Below are 20,449 nucleotides of genomic sequence, written 5' to 3'. Positions count from 1 at the left end.
TAATTAAAAAAAATGTTATTTGAATATCAGAAATGTTAATGTACGAAGCTGGTAACAAGAAGCGAAAATATTCTTACTGAAACAAGAAGGGTTAAATGTGATGCCGATGACTATAAATATGAGCATTCAACCATGTAGATGTATATATTTGTAAAAGTCCTCATTTTCTTATATATTATTGACCCTGTAGTTGGATGTTAAGATAATCACAAATACATAACAGGAACTTGCACTTTTTATTATTAATAAAACATATTCATTTACAATACAGTTCATTTAAAGTTAATAGTCGGCTTTATGTTTTTTGCCGTAAAACGGGTCATTGTAGTGCAGTGGGTGTCCTCCGCTAGATCCTCCGTGAGATACAGCATGTGCGTGTGCTGAGGCAGCTGCGTGTGCGTGTCCTCCTCCTCCGCTGTGACTAACGGAGTGACTAACGGCGTGACTAACGGCGTGACTAACGGCATGAGAAACTCCTCCTCCTCCTCCGCTTACTGAAGCTGCATGTGCATGTGCATGGGCATGAGCACTTGCACCACCGCCTGCGCCTCCGCTTACTGCATGTGCTCCTGCTGCGGCGCCTGCACTTGCACCGGCTCCACCTCCTAATCCTGTAAATAAAAATAGATATTTAAAACATTTGTACACCCTTGCATTCTTTATTGGTGCAATAAAAAGACCACTAATTAAAAAAAAATAATTACTCGTTACCAGCTTTTCCTGTACTTGATAAACATTTAACAATATAGAATATTTAGGTTTTCACCATTCTACAATATTTCATCTTTATGTGTTATGTACTTGTTCACAGCACTTATATAAAATCTGTACAAAAGTGATTTCGGTAGCTGAAAAATTTGGTTGAAAATGAAATACGAATCTACGCAATATTTTTTAACAAATTAAAAAAAATATATTAACTACCTCCAAAACCTAAGCCTCCCAATCCTCCGAGTGCACCACCGGCTCCGAGTCCACCGACTCCACCGACTCCACCGAGTCCAGCACCGAGTCCACCGACTCCACCACCGAGTCCACCGACTCCACCGAGTCCAGCACCGAGTCCACCAACTCCACCGAGTCCAGCACCGAGTCCACCGACTCCACCGAGTCCAGCGGCTCCTCCGGGTCCAACACCGAATCCTCCGACTCCTCCGGGTCCACCAGCGACTCCACCAGCTCCTCCGGGTCCACCAGCTCCTCCGGGTCCGATTCCACCAGCTCCTCCGGGTCCGAGTCCACCACCGATTCCAATGTCTCCTGCGCCGACTCCAGCAGGTCCTCCTGGGCCGTTCAAGCTCAGGAACGTATCAAGATCTCCAATAAATTCTCGTACAAGCTATAAAATAAAGAAATAGCTATTTATCATAAATCTCGAATCAAATATTTTTTAATCTTATTTTAGCATGCGTTATACTATAAATGGAATATTTAACCAATACAGATATATAAAAAATTATAAAATCTATCATTAAGGTATATAAAGATCATATATAGTTTTAAAAAGTTGATAATTACATCAATAATTTAACCGGATACCTTGAATAGAGTTGAAAAATGTATTTCTATTGAATAAAATTTGTTATTTGAGTTGACAAAGTAGTTACTGTGGCTTCATTATTATTCGTGGGATACCAATTTTCGTGGATTTCTTAAATTAAATATTCAACGAAGAACACAGTTTCTATTAGCATGTACTGTGGATTCGTTATTATTGGTTGGATACAAATTTTCGTGGATTTCGTTGGTATAGGTACACCACGAAATTAAATGCTCAACGAAGAACAAATTTTCTATTGGAATTTATACAGACTTTGGCAAAACCACGAAATCAAATATCCACGAAAATGCAATTTTCCCTTAATTTACGATAATTGGTATCCATGAAAATAAATTAATCCACAGTGTGCAAATTTTACCAAAACAGTTTTTCCCAAATCCACTAAAATTGGTACCTACGAAAATAAATGAGCCTCCTCATGGGGTTTTTGATTATGTGATTACTTGGCCGTTTTTATAGTGATTATTTGATTACCAGACCAAATATTTCATGATTATTTAATCTTTTGATAATCTAGGACTGTATTTTTGACTATTTGATTATCTTGTTTAAAAAAATTTATTAATAATTATATGATTAATATATTGGCAAAAAATTTGTGATTATGTGATTACTTGGACACCGCCATGAGGGGCCTCATAAATGAATCCACTAGTTAGGTAAACAACCTACCTGCCTGTTTACTTCGTCACTGTTCGGGCCAGTTATATCCGCTACAAAATAAAATGACAACTTCAAACTCCTTAATGAAGCTAGGCGCGGGCGCACATGCTTGTATGGCACATTGATGCTTAGAACGCAAAGCAAACGCAATCGATCAGCTAAAACCGGTAACTAATAGGCACGCGCAACTTGGCACGTTTACACTACCTATTTAATTTCATAATTTTGTGTGCTATCTCCCAAAAATGCGTGCTAATTGCAGCTAAGCGCCATCTTAAAATATAGTAAAACAGGTACAAGAAAACCTGAAGTAATATAAAGTAAGGAAATGCGGCATGACTGCCAATTACACATAAGATACCAATGGGCGAAAACGCTCTTGAAGACCTAGTTCTCTAATTCCTTTAACAGAAAAAATATCTTTTCAATCACATGTTACCTCTGGTATGACAGTATTAAGATGAACTCTGTATCTTTTGATAATTTATATACATATAGTTCCTGCACTAGTATAAGAAGACATGTGTTTTCTATGTTGTGATGTTATACTATTGTTTCAGAAAAGGGAGAAGATTTGGTACCATTTAAACGTTTAATCCCGCTGCAAATGTTTGCACCTGTCCTAAGTCAGGAATCTGATTACAGTAGTTGTCGTCTGTTTATGTAGTTCATACCTGTTTCTCGTTTCTCGTTTTTATATAGATTAGACCGTTGGTTTTTCCGTTTGAATGGTTTTACACTAGTTATTTTTTGGGGCCCTTTATAGCTTGCTGTTCGGTGTGAACCAATGCTCCGTGTTGAAGGCCGTACCTTGACCTACAATGGTTTACTTTTATAAATTGTAACTTGGATGGAGAGTTGTCTCATTGGCACTCATACCACATCTTCCTATATCTATGTATGGTCATTTGATCATAACATCGATTAAAATGGCTAGACATAAACATTTTCATTTTGTTAAGAGTATCGTTTATTGTTTTGTTTTTGTATAGATATGTTACTTGCGGGGAATTTTGTATTGTTCAAACATTTGGCTTTACGAAATCACTAGACCAGAGAACAAATGACGAGAAATGGCGTAAACAACTATCGGTCACCATACAGTTTTCCAAGACCACATAAGATTAAATCCTTTTTTAAGTCCAATAACATGTTCTCATAGAAATAAAACAACTACTGAACAGTCAGAAAACAGAAATGAACAGATTTTAATTGACCGCATACGAAGGGTGTAAACACAAACTTGATTTACCGCTGTGGGTGTATAAAAACGAATGAAAGCTGAACAGACTGAATAATGTATTCAATTGGGTAACATGAAAATAATCGTTTCTGCTCAAAATAGATATACAAATGGTCTGTTCAGATACCAAAGGGACATTTAAATTCATAGGTCGAATATAAACTGACAACACCAAGGCTAACAAAGAAAAATACCAACAGACAACGAACAGTACACAAACCTCAACATAGAAAACAAAAGACTGAGCAACACGAACTCCACCAAAAACTGGGGGTGATATCAGGTGCTCCAGATGGGTAAGCAGATTCTGCTCCACATTTGGCACCCGAATTTAACTGTTCAGTATCGTGTTACATCGCGAAAAAATTGTTTGATATTTTAGAGGTAAATGATTTACATAATGCTTTATAACAACCGTACTTTCAAGCAGCAAACAACTACCCTTTGTAAACAAGGAACTTGTAATGAATTAAATATGAGATTCCTGTTTTCAGAAAGGGTCATATGTAGATGTATGATGTGATTTTAAGGCGACAATAGTTTACCGATGTTCAAATCTCGAAAATCGATTAAAAAGAGACAAATCATGGTAACACACAAAACTGAAGGAATCGCAAGAACTCCAAACGGAGCATCGACAGGGTAAGCGTCTCCTGCTATATGTAACAGGAATAATGCAAAGGTAAATAAACATTTGTCACATACATCAAAAGCAGTCTGTGATCGGTTTTGTTTCGATTTGAAAATTATAAGCGCATGGTATCAATTTGCACACAAGCAATGATATTGATTTGATCATAAGAAGCGCATGGTATCGATTTAAGCATAATGAGCGTATGATTCTGCTAAGTTATCATATTTGGTAAAATAAGATGTATGCAGCGCTATGAGATGAAAACAATTTATTGCATATGTATATAGGAAGGACCACGTGATTAATATTTTCTAAAGTCAATATATCAAATACAAAAAAAAATCCTCTTCAAGATATAAACTGATGAGAGAATACAAATTATGTTTGCAAAATGCATCGATTAAATGTTTCCTTTTTGTAAAAAAAGATTCAACCATATAAATGACAGCTCAAATCTTTACAATTATTTGATTTAATCAATGTTTTATTTACAAACGGGCACATTGATAGAGTTGTTTTAAACATTAAATATAGAGCGTTTGCTGAACAAATAATCATAGAACCGAATCTGGTTCCTACTGATCTCTTGAGGGGTGAAAATAATCCCTGTCTAGCTTGAGTATGGAAAAAATGAAAATTTAAAAACTGGAATAGTTTTTGTATTTTTCTAATTCTTTCAAAAAAAATGTGTTTATGAATATCATTCGTATTTTCAATGTTTAAATTGTCGTTCGCATTGCAAAAACATATAGATCCACTATTAAAACCATACATTCCCTTTGCTTTTCATTGACCCATAATATTTTATCCCCTTGATGGATCTAGCCATTTGAAAAAAAAGGGGAGGGTTCCAACCACATGTCCCCATTCAAATGCATTTATCGTCAAAAAAGAAAGGGGATTCCAACCCCCTTGAACCCCCTGGATCCGCCACTGATTGCTTAGAAATAACAAAAATCAACATGCAATTGGCGGAAATGAAACTCGATCTTCAGCAAACGCTCTATTGCAACACATATTTGAATAAAGATGGTACATACCGAAGTCTCCATATCGAGCACCATCATCATCAACAATAATAGTTATGGTTCCTGTAAAAAAATATATAATAATATATTTTAACGCATGATAGCTTAAAAGACCTAACTTTGCAAACTTTGGAAATAACATATAATTAGAATCATGAATATAAAAATGATGTTTTTATGCATATATGCATGTGATATATTATAGGGATTTTTAAAAATTTAGGCAATATTCAGTCCTCTATCCATTCGGTATAAGTATTTGACGTGATACATCTGACTTGGAGGGATCAAACCTGTACAAACGTCAAATGCCATAATAAAATCACTGAATTTTGATGTTTATAAATTTGCACGGGGGTTTATATATAACTATATATTTAGACCTTCATTTAATGGTATAGTACATTGTTGTCATGCGAAATGAACAGTCTCGTCTTGATGTCAGAAGATGCTCGTTCATAATTGTGGTTACTTGTTCGTATATTTTATGAGACCAGACACGTAGATCAAACCATGTTTTGAAGTTGAATGCATCACAATAAAAAGATGTGTTTTTATCATTTGTATTCCTATGTTAAAGCACCGTGTCAAATGTGTACTTTCTGAACAAATTTAAAAAAAATCAATGACGTAACATTTAACTTTTACTGACCTGAAATTCCACCAACACCAGGTCCTCCTTGTTCACCATCAGGTCCTAAAATCAAAAGGAATAATTGTACAGACAAAAGGAGTAACGAAGTGAAATAAAAAACAATTGAAATGACAAAAGGAGTAACGAAGTGAAATCAAAAGGAATTCAATGTAAAAACAAAAGGAGTAACGAAGTGAAAAAAAAATGTAAAGACAAAATGAGAAACGAAGTGAAATAAAAAAAAAATGTAAAAACAAAAGCAGTAACGAAGTGAAATAAAAAATTGTAAAGACAAAAGGAGTAACGAAGTGAAATCAAAAGGAATTTAATTGTAGAGACAAAAGGAGTAACGAAGTGAAATCAAAAGGAATTTAATTGTCGACACAAAAGGAGTAACGAAGTGAAATAAAAAAGGAATTTAATGGTAGACACAAAAGGAGTAACGAAGTGAAATCAAAAGGAATTCAAAAGAAAGACAAAAGGAATGAAAACATTGAATAACTTTATAGGTCGATTTCCTGGCATTGTTATGCAATTCGTTAGGGTCTAAGGGTTATAAAGTTACTATTATAAAATGTGAACGAAAATAGTAAATCAAGATAACAAAGCAATACAATAAGTGTAAACAAGTCACATGGCAAAGTAGGTACTGTTACCAGTATATAATTATTAATATATGAGACAAGTGCAATTTCAAAATTTAAACATATATATGTTGATTTCATCAAAGTGTAATTGTATCTATTTCTATCCATGATAGAAGAAACTAAATGGAACAAAATGAAAATAAAGGCTATACCAAGCTTATCTGTAGCAGATAAATTTTAAATACCTTGGTTTCCTCGTAGTCCTTGTGGTCCCTGTGGTCCTCTTGGTCCATTTCTTCCTGGTCTGCCTGGTCTTCCAGCATTTCCGGATTTACCTTAAATTATTAAAGTTACATTGATGTAAATTATACCATTATATTTTATATTTCAGCCTTAAAGCAATTGATATAGGTGACTTATTCATCTGGACATAATTTTTAAGATACATGGTAAAGTTGGGGATATTTTTATTATAAAAAGTCAAGATTGATTGCTTCAGTTAATTCTTTGTAGTTTAACGTGTGAAGTAATAAATTTTAGAAAAATGTTGGAAAGTTGAATTATAAAATGTCTTTTTGTATTAAGAAAAAGGTATACATATATATTAAGTAGTCGATTTTTCATATCAAACTCATATTTTGATTTTGTTTGCACTATATCAAGAAAAAAAGAATTAAGTGAGACAATAAATGAAACGAAAAAAATATACATGTAATTCACCATTTCAGAATCTAATGCATTCAAAAACGTACAAAAACACTCTGAGATTGGCTAAAATCGTCCAAAACAACGAAAATTCAACCAATGAAATGATGTTATTTTCAGATTAGGGTACGAAAAATAAAATTACCCATAATTCAACTAATGAAATGATGTTATTTTCAGGTTAGGGTACGAAAAATAAAATTACCCATAGTCCTTTAGATTCCGAAACAACGAATTGTTGCATGATCGCAATAAATAGAGAATATCATATGGCTTTTTCAATATCACATCTGTATCAACCAGAGACACCAATATAATCACAAGAGCTCTGCTCGAGGGATTATATTGGTTGAGGGTTGATACGGTGTGTGATATTGGAAAAGCCATATCATATACACTTTATTATATACATGTACCTCATGTAGATGTTTTTTATGTGACATGACGTCATACATATAAGGGGATTTGAAATGACGTCATACAGTTAGAGGTTTGACATGATGTCATACAGGTTAGGGGTTTGATAAAGCCTTTGCAACAGTGACTGCAATCGATGACGTCACGTCATACGGATTAAAGGTGTGATAAAGCCTTTGCAACCGTGCTGATATCGATATCATCACGGGTGGCTGATACAGCACGCTTGCCAATGACTGTATTACACATACAATTTATCTGTATTTACTTCTAAGTATATAATAAAAGTAATTATATAGAATATCTCGGTACCTCTGGCTCCTCGGAAGCCGGTTGGTCCTTTGACACCACCAACACCAGTTGCACCTCTAGTTCCTGTTGCACCCATGTCACCTTGTTTGCCTTCTTCTCCGGGTTGTCCTGGTTCCCCGGCAGGTCCTTTCTGGCCGAGTCTACCTTTACCACCAGCCTCTCCTGTTAAAAGAAAATACATTCAACTTTTATTCGCAATATTTCTCCGTATAAATCTCTTAGAAGTTGTTATTATAATACATAATAGTATTCTGCCATTTTTGATTTGTTAATAGTTTTGAATGAACCATTATACTATTTAACTGTTTTAAAAATAAGGACCCAGTGTTAAATAAAAGCTTCTTAACATTTTTTACCTGCTGGTCCTTCTTTGCCGACTGGGCCGAGTTCTCCTTGTGGTCCTTGTATTCCTTTGGATCCAGGAACGCCTGGGGCTCCTGAAAGATTAAAAAAATAATCAAAAAAATTGGTTCGTAAAACGTAGCTTCAGGATAGCGTTAATCATTCAAGAAGGCGATAGTATTTCGTTATAGTAGAATAATCTTGAAGAAGACTGCCTCATATTTCAAGATTATATTTTGATATAACACATACAACCTGAAGAGGAATTTCATGAGACTTTTTTTTCCTAAAAAAACATTGATAAGAATCAAGTCTCACAGTAGAAACAAAACTAATTAGAAATGTGTAACTTTATACTTAATTTAAAACTTTTAAATAGATACATTCAACTATCTATCAAAAATATTCAATATTTAAGAAACATAATGTAAAAAGAAAGGAGACATCAAGAGGTAAACAGAAACAGTAGAACAAAAAGATGAAAACAAGTTAATATTTACCTGCATCGCCAGCGGGTCCAATTTCACCAAGGTCACCTTGTTCACCGGCTGGTCCTTGTGGGCCATAGGGTCCTGGTTGTCCGGGACCGCCAGCTTCACCTGGGGCGCCTGTTGAAGATTAACAATGAACATGTTAACATAACTGGTTACCTTTCATTTAGAACATTTAACCATAAACGACCATAAAATACAAATAAAAATCCCATTCTTCAACATAAATATCCTCATTTTAGTACATTGATTAAAGAGCCTCCTCATGGAATTTTTGATTATGTGATTACTTGGCCGTTTTTATAGTGATTAGTTGATTACCAGACCAAAGATTTCATGATTATTTGATTATTTGATTATTTGATAATCTAGGACTGTATTTTTGATTATTTGATTATCTTGTTTAAAAAGATAATTAGTGATTATGTGATTATATTGGCAAAACATTTGTGATTATGTGATTACTTGGACACCCCCATGAAGGGCCTCAATAAAGATATGACTTGGTTTTACAGCTTTTGATTTGAGAACGTGACAAACATAAGATTCGAAGATTTATTATAAACAATATTGAAACTACTGTTTTTCGAACATGTAGATAATATTAATGACAATTGATCTTTGAAACAGTTCTATGTGGACCTTTAACTTATTCATATTCTATGTCTTGATCTCTTAAATACAAGATACCTTTTTGATACAAGAAAATCATTTTCGTTTGAACTACATTTGTATCTGCTTTCAATGCACATACTCTTACTTCACCTATCCACCCCTGTCTAGATTCTAAGGTTTCATTGGTGTTAGACGAGGATCAAACTATGTACATGGATTTCTATCTCTTTTTTGTATATATTTCATATTTCGTAAATGTAGTAGAAGAATTTTCATACATCGGTTCAGTGGTTAGTGAAGTGCTTTTGTGGTTTTTTAAATTGTTAATACGACGACGAGGTTTTTTTTAACGATCTTGACTACTCATGAAGGTCTCGCACGGTCAGTAAAATTGTTAATATGAATACATTTTGAATCATTTATTCTCTTTCTGGTGGACCGATCTCATAATGAGGCCGAGGCTTGTTTATTACATTATTTGCAATGTTTTAGTTTTTGGTTTAAGGTTCGTTCTGTTAATCAACAAATGGGAACACAGAGACTTTTAACGCAGTTTGACTGGGTTATGGTAGATAACTCTTGAACTCATTTATGCGTTTGTTACAGACAGTTTTAAATGAATATTTTACATACCTTTGTCCCCGACTTCTCCTTCTGGTCCTGTAATACACAAAATATACAAATTGTAAGCAAATACACAGTTTAACCCCACGGTATTATTGCGCATGTCCCAAGTCAGGAACCTCTAGCCTTTGTTAGTCTTGTATTTTTTTGAATTTTGGTTCATTTATATGTTTTGGAGTTTACTGTGACGTCCATTTTCGCTGAACTAGTATACATGCTTATTTAGAGGCCAGATGAAGCCCGCCTTCGGGTGCGAGATTTCCTCGCTGTGTTGAAGACCAATTGGTGGCCTTGGGCTGTTTTCATTTCTCTTTGGTCGGGTTGTCTCTTTGACGCCTTCCCCGTTTCCATTTTAAATTTTATCTTTATTGCTTTCTCTAACTTTATCAAGATTTGAAATAATAATACATTTAAAAATTTCTTTTTCACATTCCATTCTACCAAATATTCTTAAAATGTTCATAAATTGCAATACTTTTTTTATACTTCATCTTTAAGGAACCTGGACAATTTATCAATTAAAATTTTACTAATTTTACAAAACTATCCTACATTTTCAATGGATAAGGAAAATAATTTATAAACGCTTCATTTGATAAATACAGAAAGTCGTTTATACAGTTGTACATTACATATTGAAAAAAAGACCTTCCATTTTTTTATAATTAGGATTCACTGTGTAGTAGCTTGGTAGAAACTTTTCCCTTAAATCAACAAAACTTTGGTTAGTACATTCAAATACCAAATGAAATTCATCACCAATATTACTCCTTCACAAAGTACATATTCTATCATGCCTCGGTATATTTTGCCATCTGCCTGCAAATTCAAAGATAACAAATAATGGTAGTAAATAATTCTAACCTTGTGGACCAGGATTTCCTCGGGGTCCTCCATGACCTGGTAAACCATCAGCTCCCTTTGATCCAGGTTCTCCTTCAGCTCCTGGGTCTCCGTCTTCTCCGGGTGATCCCTTTGCTCCTTGTGGTCCGTTTGGTCCTTAACGAAAAAATTAAGACTAAATAAACGCGTTACGGAAGTTAACAAAAACAAAAAAGAGAAAATGTTTCATACTTTGTTAAAATTGACGTTCGTATTGTTGTGTACGAAAAAACCCCAAAAAAACTCGCAATACAAACTACCGGTCATCGACCATGTTTTAAAGCTACAGGATACCCATTTTATAGGGTTATACAATTTAAAATCATTATTATGTGCCAATTTAGAAAACGTAAATGAGGGAATTCTGAAACAAAACAAGAGAGGAAATCATATCACATGCTTACGAAAATCAAAAGAATACATGGTGTCACCATACTTTTTTGTGTGCTACATAACACAATGAATATCTTTTATAAGGGTCTGGATGAGGGTTCCTTCCTTTCTGTATTCTTTAATTTTTTTAGGCCATTTTCCTCTATTCTTTATACCTTTAACCCATTATTTTCTATTCTTTATATTTTAGCACCTCATTATTCTCTATACTTTATTTTTTTGCTCCATTTTGCTCTATTCTTTATATTTTTTGCCCATTATTCTCTATTCTGTAAACCCAAATCCACACCCTCTTTTATAACGTTTAATTATCTGAATTCACTTCCGTCAGGAACATGACAATTATTTTCCATTCGTTTGATGTGTTTGAGCTTTTGATTTTGCTATTTGATAAGGGACGCTCCGTTGAAAATTTCCTTGGAGTTCGTTTTTTTTTTTTAATTTTTGTTGTTTTACTTTTTTGGTCAATGAAATAAATAAATTACAACCTATGGGACAATCGCAAATCATTAAACAAACAAACCCTGAAAAAGTACATATCATTTAAGCATACAATAGTTGCAACAGAGTGGTAGGTTGTGTTCTTGCTGACAGCTGTATGATTTCAGTATAACCTTTAGTTATAACACAATTGAATACTTAATTTGTAGACAGTCTTTTACCTTTTGGCCCTGGTCCACCTGGTTTGCCCTCTGGTCCTTCTGGTCCAACATCGCCTGGTGCTCCTTTGTCTCCTGTGGGTCCCTTTCCTCCAGCTGGTCCCATTGGGCCTTTAAAAACAAATATTAATTCAGAATGCAACCGCTTAATTTTACACTTGTTGCGAATATAAACTATTAATTGTTGCAATAAATGTAATAATATGTACGTCTGGAGATTAAAAAGATAAAAAAAATACTCCCTGCTAAAATAAATGACGTCGTTTTCAATAGAAAAATGTATAGCATTATTATAAGTCCGTATGATTGATTTGGACATATATACATTTGCTTACATCCACATACCACATCTCCTTATTAGTTTTTAATTTTTCATGTGCAATATTTGGGAAGCAATACGTTATATTTTGTTAGTTTTTAACTGACATTGTCTTGTATACATAAGTATGTAATAAGTAACTTTTCTTGGACAATGTTATGTTTCTCTTATCCATAAAGTAGCATTCAAAAGATGTGTTACTAATTAAATTTTACCTCTATTTCCTGCTGGTCCATCGGCACCTGTAATAACAGATAAGAAATGAATAGATTGCAGTAATATAATAGAATATCGTCAGAAACGAGAGGTATCATCCTGTCTTCAACCTGGATATCGGTGACGATTCCCACTCTTTTATGTAATGCAGCTTTTTCACTAAATTTTACATAATTTTTGTGGTAATGAAAAAAAATTTCCACAACAAGTTACAATTTTGTCTAGATATGCAATGTCTATATTTACCATTACATGTAATGATAATTCAAAAATGGGAATAATACATCTGTTGAACTTTTTAAACCCGTCCATGCGTACTCCAACATTAACATGTTTTATCATTGTGTATGTGTAAGAGTGAGTTCTTTTCACATCGAGCAGTCTGTTCCTATGATAGGGATGTTGGTTGAATCAATTGCTTCAATCGATTCATTTTATGGATTTTTCACAGAAATAACCAAAGACACCAGACTACAATTTAATAAGCAAGACGTTCACCTACACAAGACTTATCGGTAGCGCTCGATTAAAAAAGTGGGAACAACATCAAGTCTTAAATAAAAACAATCCAACAAGCCAAAAATAAATAGTTAAAAGAACATTGAAAAAAATCCATAATGTTTAGCAAAAACAGAACAAGGCAATTTATGTCTGGGGATAGGCAAAGTTATTGTTCTTGACGGTTTTAGCAATAAATGAATAGTACGTTTGAAGAAAATTACCGCAATAATGAACCAGTGTATTATATTGATATACGACTCCGTAGTAATTGTTGATGTACTTTTTTTCTAATTTGATGTTATTCAAATACATAAATACAATTGAAGACTTACCGGGTTTACCAGGTGCTCCCTGGGCTCCATCTGGTCCTTTTGGTCCTGGTAGTCCTGCAAAACAATGTTGTGAAATTTACCTTATTCTGTAGAGATTTGAGGCAACAGTGAATTTACCTTATTCTGTAGAGATTTCCATATTGAGGCAACAGTAAATTGACCTTATTCTGTAGAGATTTCCATATTGAAGCAACAGTAAATTTACCTTATTCTGTAGAGATTTCCATATTGAAGCAACAGTAAATTTACCTTATTCTGTAAAGATTTCCATATTGAGACAACAGTAATCAACCGATGTTCAAATCTTATAAATCGATTAGGAAGATACAAATCAAGGTAACCAGCATACATTGAGGATATTGTATGAACTTCTAAAATGAGCGATTCAAAAGTAAGTTAATTAGTTAGATAATATTATATTGATTGATTGACTGTTGGTTGCTTAACGTCCAGTGGCAAATACTTCATGCATGTTCAGGACGAGAACAAGTTAACAAAAAATACAATCGGTAGGTCCTGTAATAGAAAATTTAGACTGCCATGAGGAAATGAGGGTATATTGGTTAAGGACAGAAATTTAGCCTTGTAAAAGGCCACCTACGGACCCCTCAAAGAGTTGTTGCAAGGGTTCTTAACGTGTAAAGAACGTGGCACTCTCTTTACACGAGGCATCGGATTTAACGTCCCCATTCTGACCGGACGTGACTGCGAACTTGTACATCCCGCACAGCCAAACGGACGCCCCGCTCCAGCGAGGGTTTTACCGCCGGTCGGAGGAAGATCAATGGTGACCATACTTCTATTCCCCAGTCACCCTTGGGGGTAGATAATATTATACATTATCATATCTATTGAAGGAACGATATGAAAGTCTTCCTTTTAAACTACATACCCATTACAATTTTTCATGTTATGAAAACAAATAATCTTTGAATTGTATAGCTTTTAATTTATTAGCACATGTAGCAATAAATGCAAATAATATTGCAATTTACCTTTACATCCGGGTCTGCCTTGTATACCACGTGGTCCGGCATTTCCTTGTGGACCTAAAATGTAACATTTAGACACCATAAGAAATGTAATGAACTCCTTCTTTTTATGTAGGCACAATACACAACAGTTATAAGAATAAAGCAAAATTTGTTATACATTTATTTCTTATAGGATCTGTGAACTTGATTACCTTGGAAACCAGATTTGTCATGAAACTACGAGAATTTGCAATCGAACAAATAATGTTTTCACAGTACTTACAAAACTCATCAAATATATCAATATAATAATTGTGTACGTTAGACGCGCATTTCGTCTACAAAAGACTTATAAGTGTTGCTCAAATTGAACAAGTTAATGGCCCCCAAAAATACGAAGTTAAAGAGCATTACGGATCCGGAATTACGAAAGGTTTTGCCGAATACAGCAAATGTAATCTATTCCTGGGGTTACATATAAGCATTATGTTAGTTTAAATAATAAGTTTTACCTTGTTCTCCAGGTCCTCCGACGTTTCCTACGCTTCCTGCTTGTCCTGTTGATCCTATAAACAAATTATGAAAAAAACCATTAAAGCTCGTTTTGACAAAATATCTGAAAAGTCAAAATTTCATAACCTGATAACAACAATGCAATTGTGCTACATATACGTTTACGCTAATCGGTACTACACAGAGTGAGCTATTCAGTTAATCGTCACTTACCTTCAGTATGTTGTCAAGATTGTGAATATAAGTAACAAGTAATGTGTGGTATACATAGTTGTGTATGTCTGTTTTTGTTGTTGTTAATTTAATCTTGATATACACTATTTTCGTGTAAATTATAAATATGTTTTCTTATATTCTATGAACTGAACTAACTAAATAAAATGAAGACAAAATAAAGTAAAAAGGTACTACCTGGTGCGCCTGGTGCGCCTGGGTTTCCTGGGGAGCCAGGTTGTCCTGCACTACCTTGTTGTCCAGGTGAGCCGGGTTGGCCTGAAAATTATAAAATTATTAACGCGTTTGCTATGTAAAACGTCGTCTTTTTATTAAATTTTCGTAGAGATTGAGAAAACACTCCTACATTTAAGCAAAATGAACTTATCTAACAGGACTTATTCTTAATTGCAAAACACTACATATTAATGAATTTAAAAGATACGTTTCACAAATAATGCACGTAATTGAACTAGAAAAATTACTTCATTTATGAAACAGATAAAAAAATATAAAGATAAGCAACTTGAATGCAATACTGTGAAAGTAATTTGTGATTTTTAGTTGTTATGTAGTTTATCAAATGGATAACAATAAATAGACATTGTCCCGAAACTGTGAACATTTTATCGTAATGTCACGTGGTGTTTGCCTGATTTCTACATGGAATATCTAATTCAACTTACCTAAACCTCCTTGTGCTCCTTGATGTCCTACAATATTTAAATTGAACTTTGAACTACGATCACATCAAATTCATCTTAATATTTCTGTTTCAGAATCTAATCGGTTATGGGTAATTGTAATATATCTAAATCAAAATGAACATATCGTTATGCTATTGGTTGAATGTTGATTGTTGTAGGCATTATGAATCAATCAAAACGTTTTGGTTAATGTTTTGAAAAAAAATACTTAAATTACACCCTAAAACGGCAATTTGACATTTTACAATATGGAAAATAAAGTTATTTTAATGAATCTATAAATGTTATAACCAATATGGTGATATTGATATTTTGACAAACTAAACTCACTTCTAAAAAATTGTTTTCTTCCAAAAGCAAAACGTAAGAGAGCAGAGTTGCCATTGCAATGAAAGCTTGCTTGTTGTGTTTTTGAGAAAGACACGAAGGCCATACGTCAACATAATATCTATTCTTTGTCAAAAAAGGTTTTTGAATACCTGATATTCAAATTTAATATCATCAATATGCATAATGTTTTCTGACACTACTAATTGATGTATAAATGCTGTATGATAAACATACCTGCAGCTCCGGATGGTCCTCTTGCTCCTGGTGCTCCAGCCTGGCCAGGTGCACCTTAAGAAAATAATGAAAATTAACGTAATTATTTTCAAAGAATCAAACAATAGAATTGAATAGCCATACCTCCATCCAAAGCTTGAGAAGTTCTTTATCCCTTAGCTAGTTTAATTTCTCACTTTAACTTATCTAATCATGCTTATTGCCAAAAAAAGTGAAAAGATACTTTTAGCGTCAGCTTATAAAGGAAGATATGTAGAAGTGATTTGCAAAATGGAAAGATATAAATCATTTTGAAAATATATGTTCTGACATATTTTACACAGCTCTTTAAAGACATGTTTCTATATTGTAGAAATTCAACTTATAAAATTAAATTTAAAATGTACTGAATCAATGCCCCCTAGCTCCTGTATAGGAACATGTTTTATCCGTAAATATAACTCCCATGTTCTGCTACGTACCTGGTTGACCTGGTGCTCCTGCATTTCCGGGTTGTCCTGGGTTACCATTGGCTCCTTGTTCACCTTCAAAGCAACATTATGAATTCATTTAAAAAACAGAAACAAAACATTTTATAATTAAGGGTATATATCAATCTGTAAAGCCTTAATGTTTCTACTTTGAATAAAAATTATTCGGCCTACTGTTTGAAAACCTGTACAGTGCAACATACATTGTTATATCTATTAATGACTTTTTTCACAGGCTTAAATAAAATATGCAAGTATATAGAAGAGTAAAAATTGTCAGAATTTTCAAGTTTTTATCCTAACTTCAAATTATATCCCTACTTTCTTCTGCAAAATAACACCTTAATAAAACACCAATAGAACGCAATTCTCATGAAATTTTGAACCAACCAAGTAGATATTCGCACCATAATGCACAATGCTTTTAAGTGTTTGTCCTGCGACTCAAAGTTAGACTTTCAGTGTGAAAGTTTGTTTTTGTCTAAGAGATGTATCTTTATTTAAGCCTTGATGTTACATTTATTTCGTTATATGGATGGATTCTGATTGTTTTTTTATAATGTCTTTACATATTTTTACATTAACACTTATTCTACACAATGATATTAGATAATTACAGAAGTTCCATACCTGGCTGGCCTGGAGCGCCTCGGGAACCTTGTGGTCCTTGTGGTGAGTTTCCTGGTGGTCCTGGTGGTCCTAAAATCAAAATTAATCTGATAAAGTAGTCGGCCTGATCGAGCAAATTATTAAAAAAACAGAAATATATATTTCCAATAAAATTTCCGAAAAAGATAAGTGTGTCTTTCAAAAATTAATTTATAGAGGTAAAGCTTTGTTTGAAATCATTCTAATATGTTTAAAGCATGTCCGTTATCGTGAGAACTTAGTTACACATGATTGCAAGAATTTTGCAATGACACACTTCTTAATGTACTGTTTTTAAAATAATGTATACGTTTCCTGTAGATGCCCTTTTTGTTAGAGCACAGTGACAACCATGATTGAGAATTGAGAATTGGCGAAAAAAAAAAAAAAAAAAAAATTGAAAACAAATTCCAATGAAAAATTAAAAAACTTAAGTGCTAATCTGCCTAAGAATCAGGCAATGGTGAAAACACGACAAACAAAAACCTACTCAATTTTACATTGATTTAAGTTCAGAATGTATAATGGTGCTGGAATATAGCATTCGTTTCCTATTCCTGTTCAAGAAACAATTTGGTTGAAATGCACTAGAAATTAACAATTAAAGGGAGATAACTCCGTAATTTGCTACCATTATAACCAAAAGTTATCTTGATATTTTTCGAATTGCCAGACACGCAGAAACGAAAAACCTACCATTTCTAACTCAGGATGAGGGTAACTTCGAAATTGGATGGTGGTTTTTTTTCGGCCATGTTTTGAAATTCTTTTAAATTGCCTGATTCTTACAAAGACTGGCACATAAATAAATTCTTACCACTCTCTCCTTGGTCACCGGGTGCTCCGGCTGGTCCTGAGAAAAAAATAACAAATATCAAGTAACTGCTGATCATGGATTCGCATTATTATTTGAAAAAATAATGTGACAAATGAGCTTCCTCGGATATTTACATTATTAAATTATTTTCAGAACTTGGAAAAAACTTATCATAGATACCAGGATTGAAATTTTGTATTTGCGACAGACGCGCGTTTCGTCTACAAAAAACTCATCAGTGATGCTCGAATAAAAAAAAGTAAAAAGGCCAAATAAAGTACGAAGTTGAAGAGCATTGAGGACCAAAAATTCCTAAAAGTTTTGCCAAATACAGCAAAGATAATCTATTCCTGAGCTAGAAAAGCCTTAGTATTGAAGTGTCTTCGGATAATTTTATATGGAAAAGTATTGATATGTGCAATGTTTAATAAACTTATCATGTCGGAAGAAACGGTGGAATCGATAATTGATCATTAAAATTACACTCCGGTCGCAAAGTTAAGGCCACAAATATATCTTATTCAAAGTTTGGAAATCAAATGAGATATTTGTTTGTTGATTGCAAAATCATATCTAAGGCAAAATTTATCGTCTGTTATCTCTAATGAAGGAAATATATTATGTCACGTGACGATTAGAACAAATCTGCAATGCATTTGATTGTACCAACATGGTATCCAAAAATTTGAGGTTTCACTAGTAAATGAATTGTAGTCTTAATCAGTAATTTTGTCTCAAACTCAACACGTAAAGTCTTGTTGAAAGTTAAGTTCATTTAAAAAAAAAATTTCTTGTTGCAAACATCGTACTGTTAAGACAGTTTGCTTGGAGTCAATTCAGTACTGTTCAGTACCTTTTCAAATAATTCAGTGTGTACAGATAAACAACATCTACTGAACAGTCTATTAATAGATTGACTGCAACATAATTCTCTAATCAGTACTTAATTTACAGTGATGGATAAGTCAGAAACTTGACTGAAAGACTGAACCTGAATTTATAATTTATTGTTCGGTTCAGATCAAAATAATCGTTTCTGTTCAGTGTTTTACTAGTGTTGTATAGTATTATTTTTGTCCATGCCACCTAGCAAACAAACACAGTTGACGTCATTGTTCTTTATTCACATCTAAGTGTACATGCTGTGATAAAGATACGGGACGAAAAAGTGATTTTTACCTCTTGGACCTTGTGGTCCTTGTGCTCCTGGAAGTGGGAATCCGCCGCCACCAGCTAAAAAGACACAATATAACTGTTAACAATACTCTTTTAAATCTCAGTCTAATATGAAAATGTAGTCTTTCAAGTTAGTTGTAAGAACAACATAAAATTGTTTAATAACATAGAAGAAGTATAACATTAACTGATAAATATTATTTTTATGAATATTTACCGTCCTTGTCACGTGGATGATACATATTTGAATGCACGTACGTATTTGAGGTATGAAATTGCGATCGAAATGAGAAAATTGTTACGATTGATCTGAAATAAATTGGTCAAATAATTTGATCAAATATTACAATATTTTTCTGCCTTATTTTTATATAGAATCCCGAGCTCCATGAAAACGGTCATGTCTTTATGATATAATTGGAAAAAAATACATACTTGCAAATGCTCCTGCACTAGCACTAGCACCAGCTCCACCTGGTCCGCCAACTGCACCTGTACAACGGGAAAGAACAAAACAATGACGCGTACTGGTATGCTATAAAATACAGAAATCAATTCCTTTTACCCCTTTTTTGACTGCTCCTACTGTTTATTTTTTTCTGTAGTTTAAATGTATGATGTATAATATGATATATTTTGTAGTAAAAAACCCGGATTGTTTTATTAAAAAAAAACAACATAAAAAGCAGGTTTCATCAAATGTTCCATTTGCCTCTGTATAATAAATTACATGTTATATAAAAAATATTAATCGCATTCTTTAAAAAAGTTCACAAAAAAACAACAACAACAAAACAGTGTAAATTACTACCCTTTGAAATCAGATTCAATGCCCAGAACACAATAATATATCATTTTTGATTATTATGTTTATTTTCTAATAAAACGGAACGAGATTAACCAAAATTAAATTATGCCTAGATATAGGAATAGTTTCTGTTAAGGCTTAATCATAAAAAAATACTACCTCAATGTTAATGTCTCAAATAAGCAGTAGATTAGATTAGTAAAAAAAAAAAAAAAACAGTAGTCTTATGTTCTGCGTTATTGCAATTCTCACAGTGCATGTAATGAACAATATTTGTGTAGAACTGTAATTATGACATTTACTAACCTCCGGTTCCAAATGCACCTGCACCACCACCAGGGCCTAAGGCGCCACCCGGTCCAAACAATCCTCCTACAATAGACAAAAATCGTAAATCACAA

At 33.5% G+C, this 20,449-nt stretch overlaps 1 protein-coding gene across 2 annotated transcripts in view; it reads right to left on the bottom strand.

Moving 5' to 3' along the window:
* Window positions 1-222: 222 nt before the first annotated feature.
* Window positions 223-20,449, bottom strand: part of LOC127721935 (collagen alpha-1(I) chain-like) — a 28,276-nt gene continuing 8,049 nt past the window's right edge. Inside the window, exons 10-35 of one of the 2 annotated variants that reach the window (XM_052228771.1) lie at window positions 20,355-20,420; window positions 19,676-19,732; window positions 19,244-19,297; window positions 18,065-18,100; window positions 17,230-17,298; window positions 16,591-16,653; window positions 16,130-16,183; window positions 15,545-15,571; window positions 15,057-15,137; window positions 14,645-14,698; window positions 14,154-14,207; window positions 13,159-13,212; window positions 12,325-12,351; window positions 11,794-11,901; window positions 10,721-10,855; window positions 9,866-9,892; window positions 8,627-8,734; window positions 8,141-8,221; window positions 7,785-7,946; window positions 6,596-6,685; window positions 5,782-5,826; window positions 5,142-5,192; window positions 2,234-2,274; window positions 1,033-1,339; window positions 925-990; window positions 223-611 (exon numbers count right to left, since the gene is read on the bottom strand). In XM_052228771.1, coding sequence (XP_052084731.1) covers window positions 283-611; window positions 925-990; window positions 1,033-1,339; window positions 2,234-2,274; window positions 5,142-5,192; window positions 5,782-5,826; window positions 6,596-6,685; window positions 7,785-7,946; window positions 8,141-8,221; window positions 8,627-8,734; window positions 9,866-9,892; window positions 10,721-10,855; window positions 11,794-11,901; window positions 12,325-12,351; window positions 13,159-13,212; window positions 14,154-14,207; window positions 14,645-14,698; window positions 15,057-15,137; window positions 15,545-15,571; window positions 16,130-16,183; window positions 16,591-16,653; window positions 17,230-17,298; window positions 18,065-18,100; window positions 19,244-19,297; window positions 19,676-19,732; window positions 20,355-20,420 — 2,246 coding nt within the window. In that variant the 3' untranslated portion in view covers window positions 223-282. Of the gene's footprint in view, window positions 612-924; window positions 1,340-2,233; window positions 2,275-5,141; window positions 5,193-5,781; window positions 5,827-6,595; window positions 6,686-7,784; window positions 7,947-8,140; window positions 8,222-8,626; window positions 8,735-9,865; window positions 9,893-10,720; window positions 10,856-11,793; window positions 11,902-12,324; window positions 12,352-13,158; window positions 13,213-14,153; window positions 14,208-14,644; window positions 14,699-15,056; window positions 15,138-15,544; window positions 15,572-16,129; window positions 16,184-16,590; window positions 16,654-17,229; window positions 17,299-18,064; window positions 18,101-19,243; window positions 19,298-19,675; window positions 19,733-20,354; window positions 20,421-20,449 lie in introns of both variants that reach the window. The other variant, XM_052228770.1, reaches the window with a different exon arrangement.

This window comes from Mytilus californianus, unplaced genomic scaffold (genome assembly GCF_021869535.1).
Source record: "Mytilus californianus isolate M0D057914Y unplaced genomic scaffold, xbMytCali1.0.p SCAF_12, whole genome shotgun sequence".
Lineage (NCBI taxonomy): Eukaryota > Metazoa > Mollusca > Bivalvia > Mytilida > Mytilidae > Mytilus > Mytilus californianus.
This window is presented reverse-complemented; position numbering and strand designations above follow the sequence as displayed.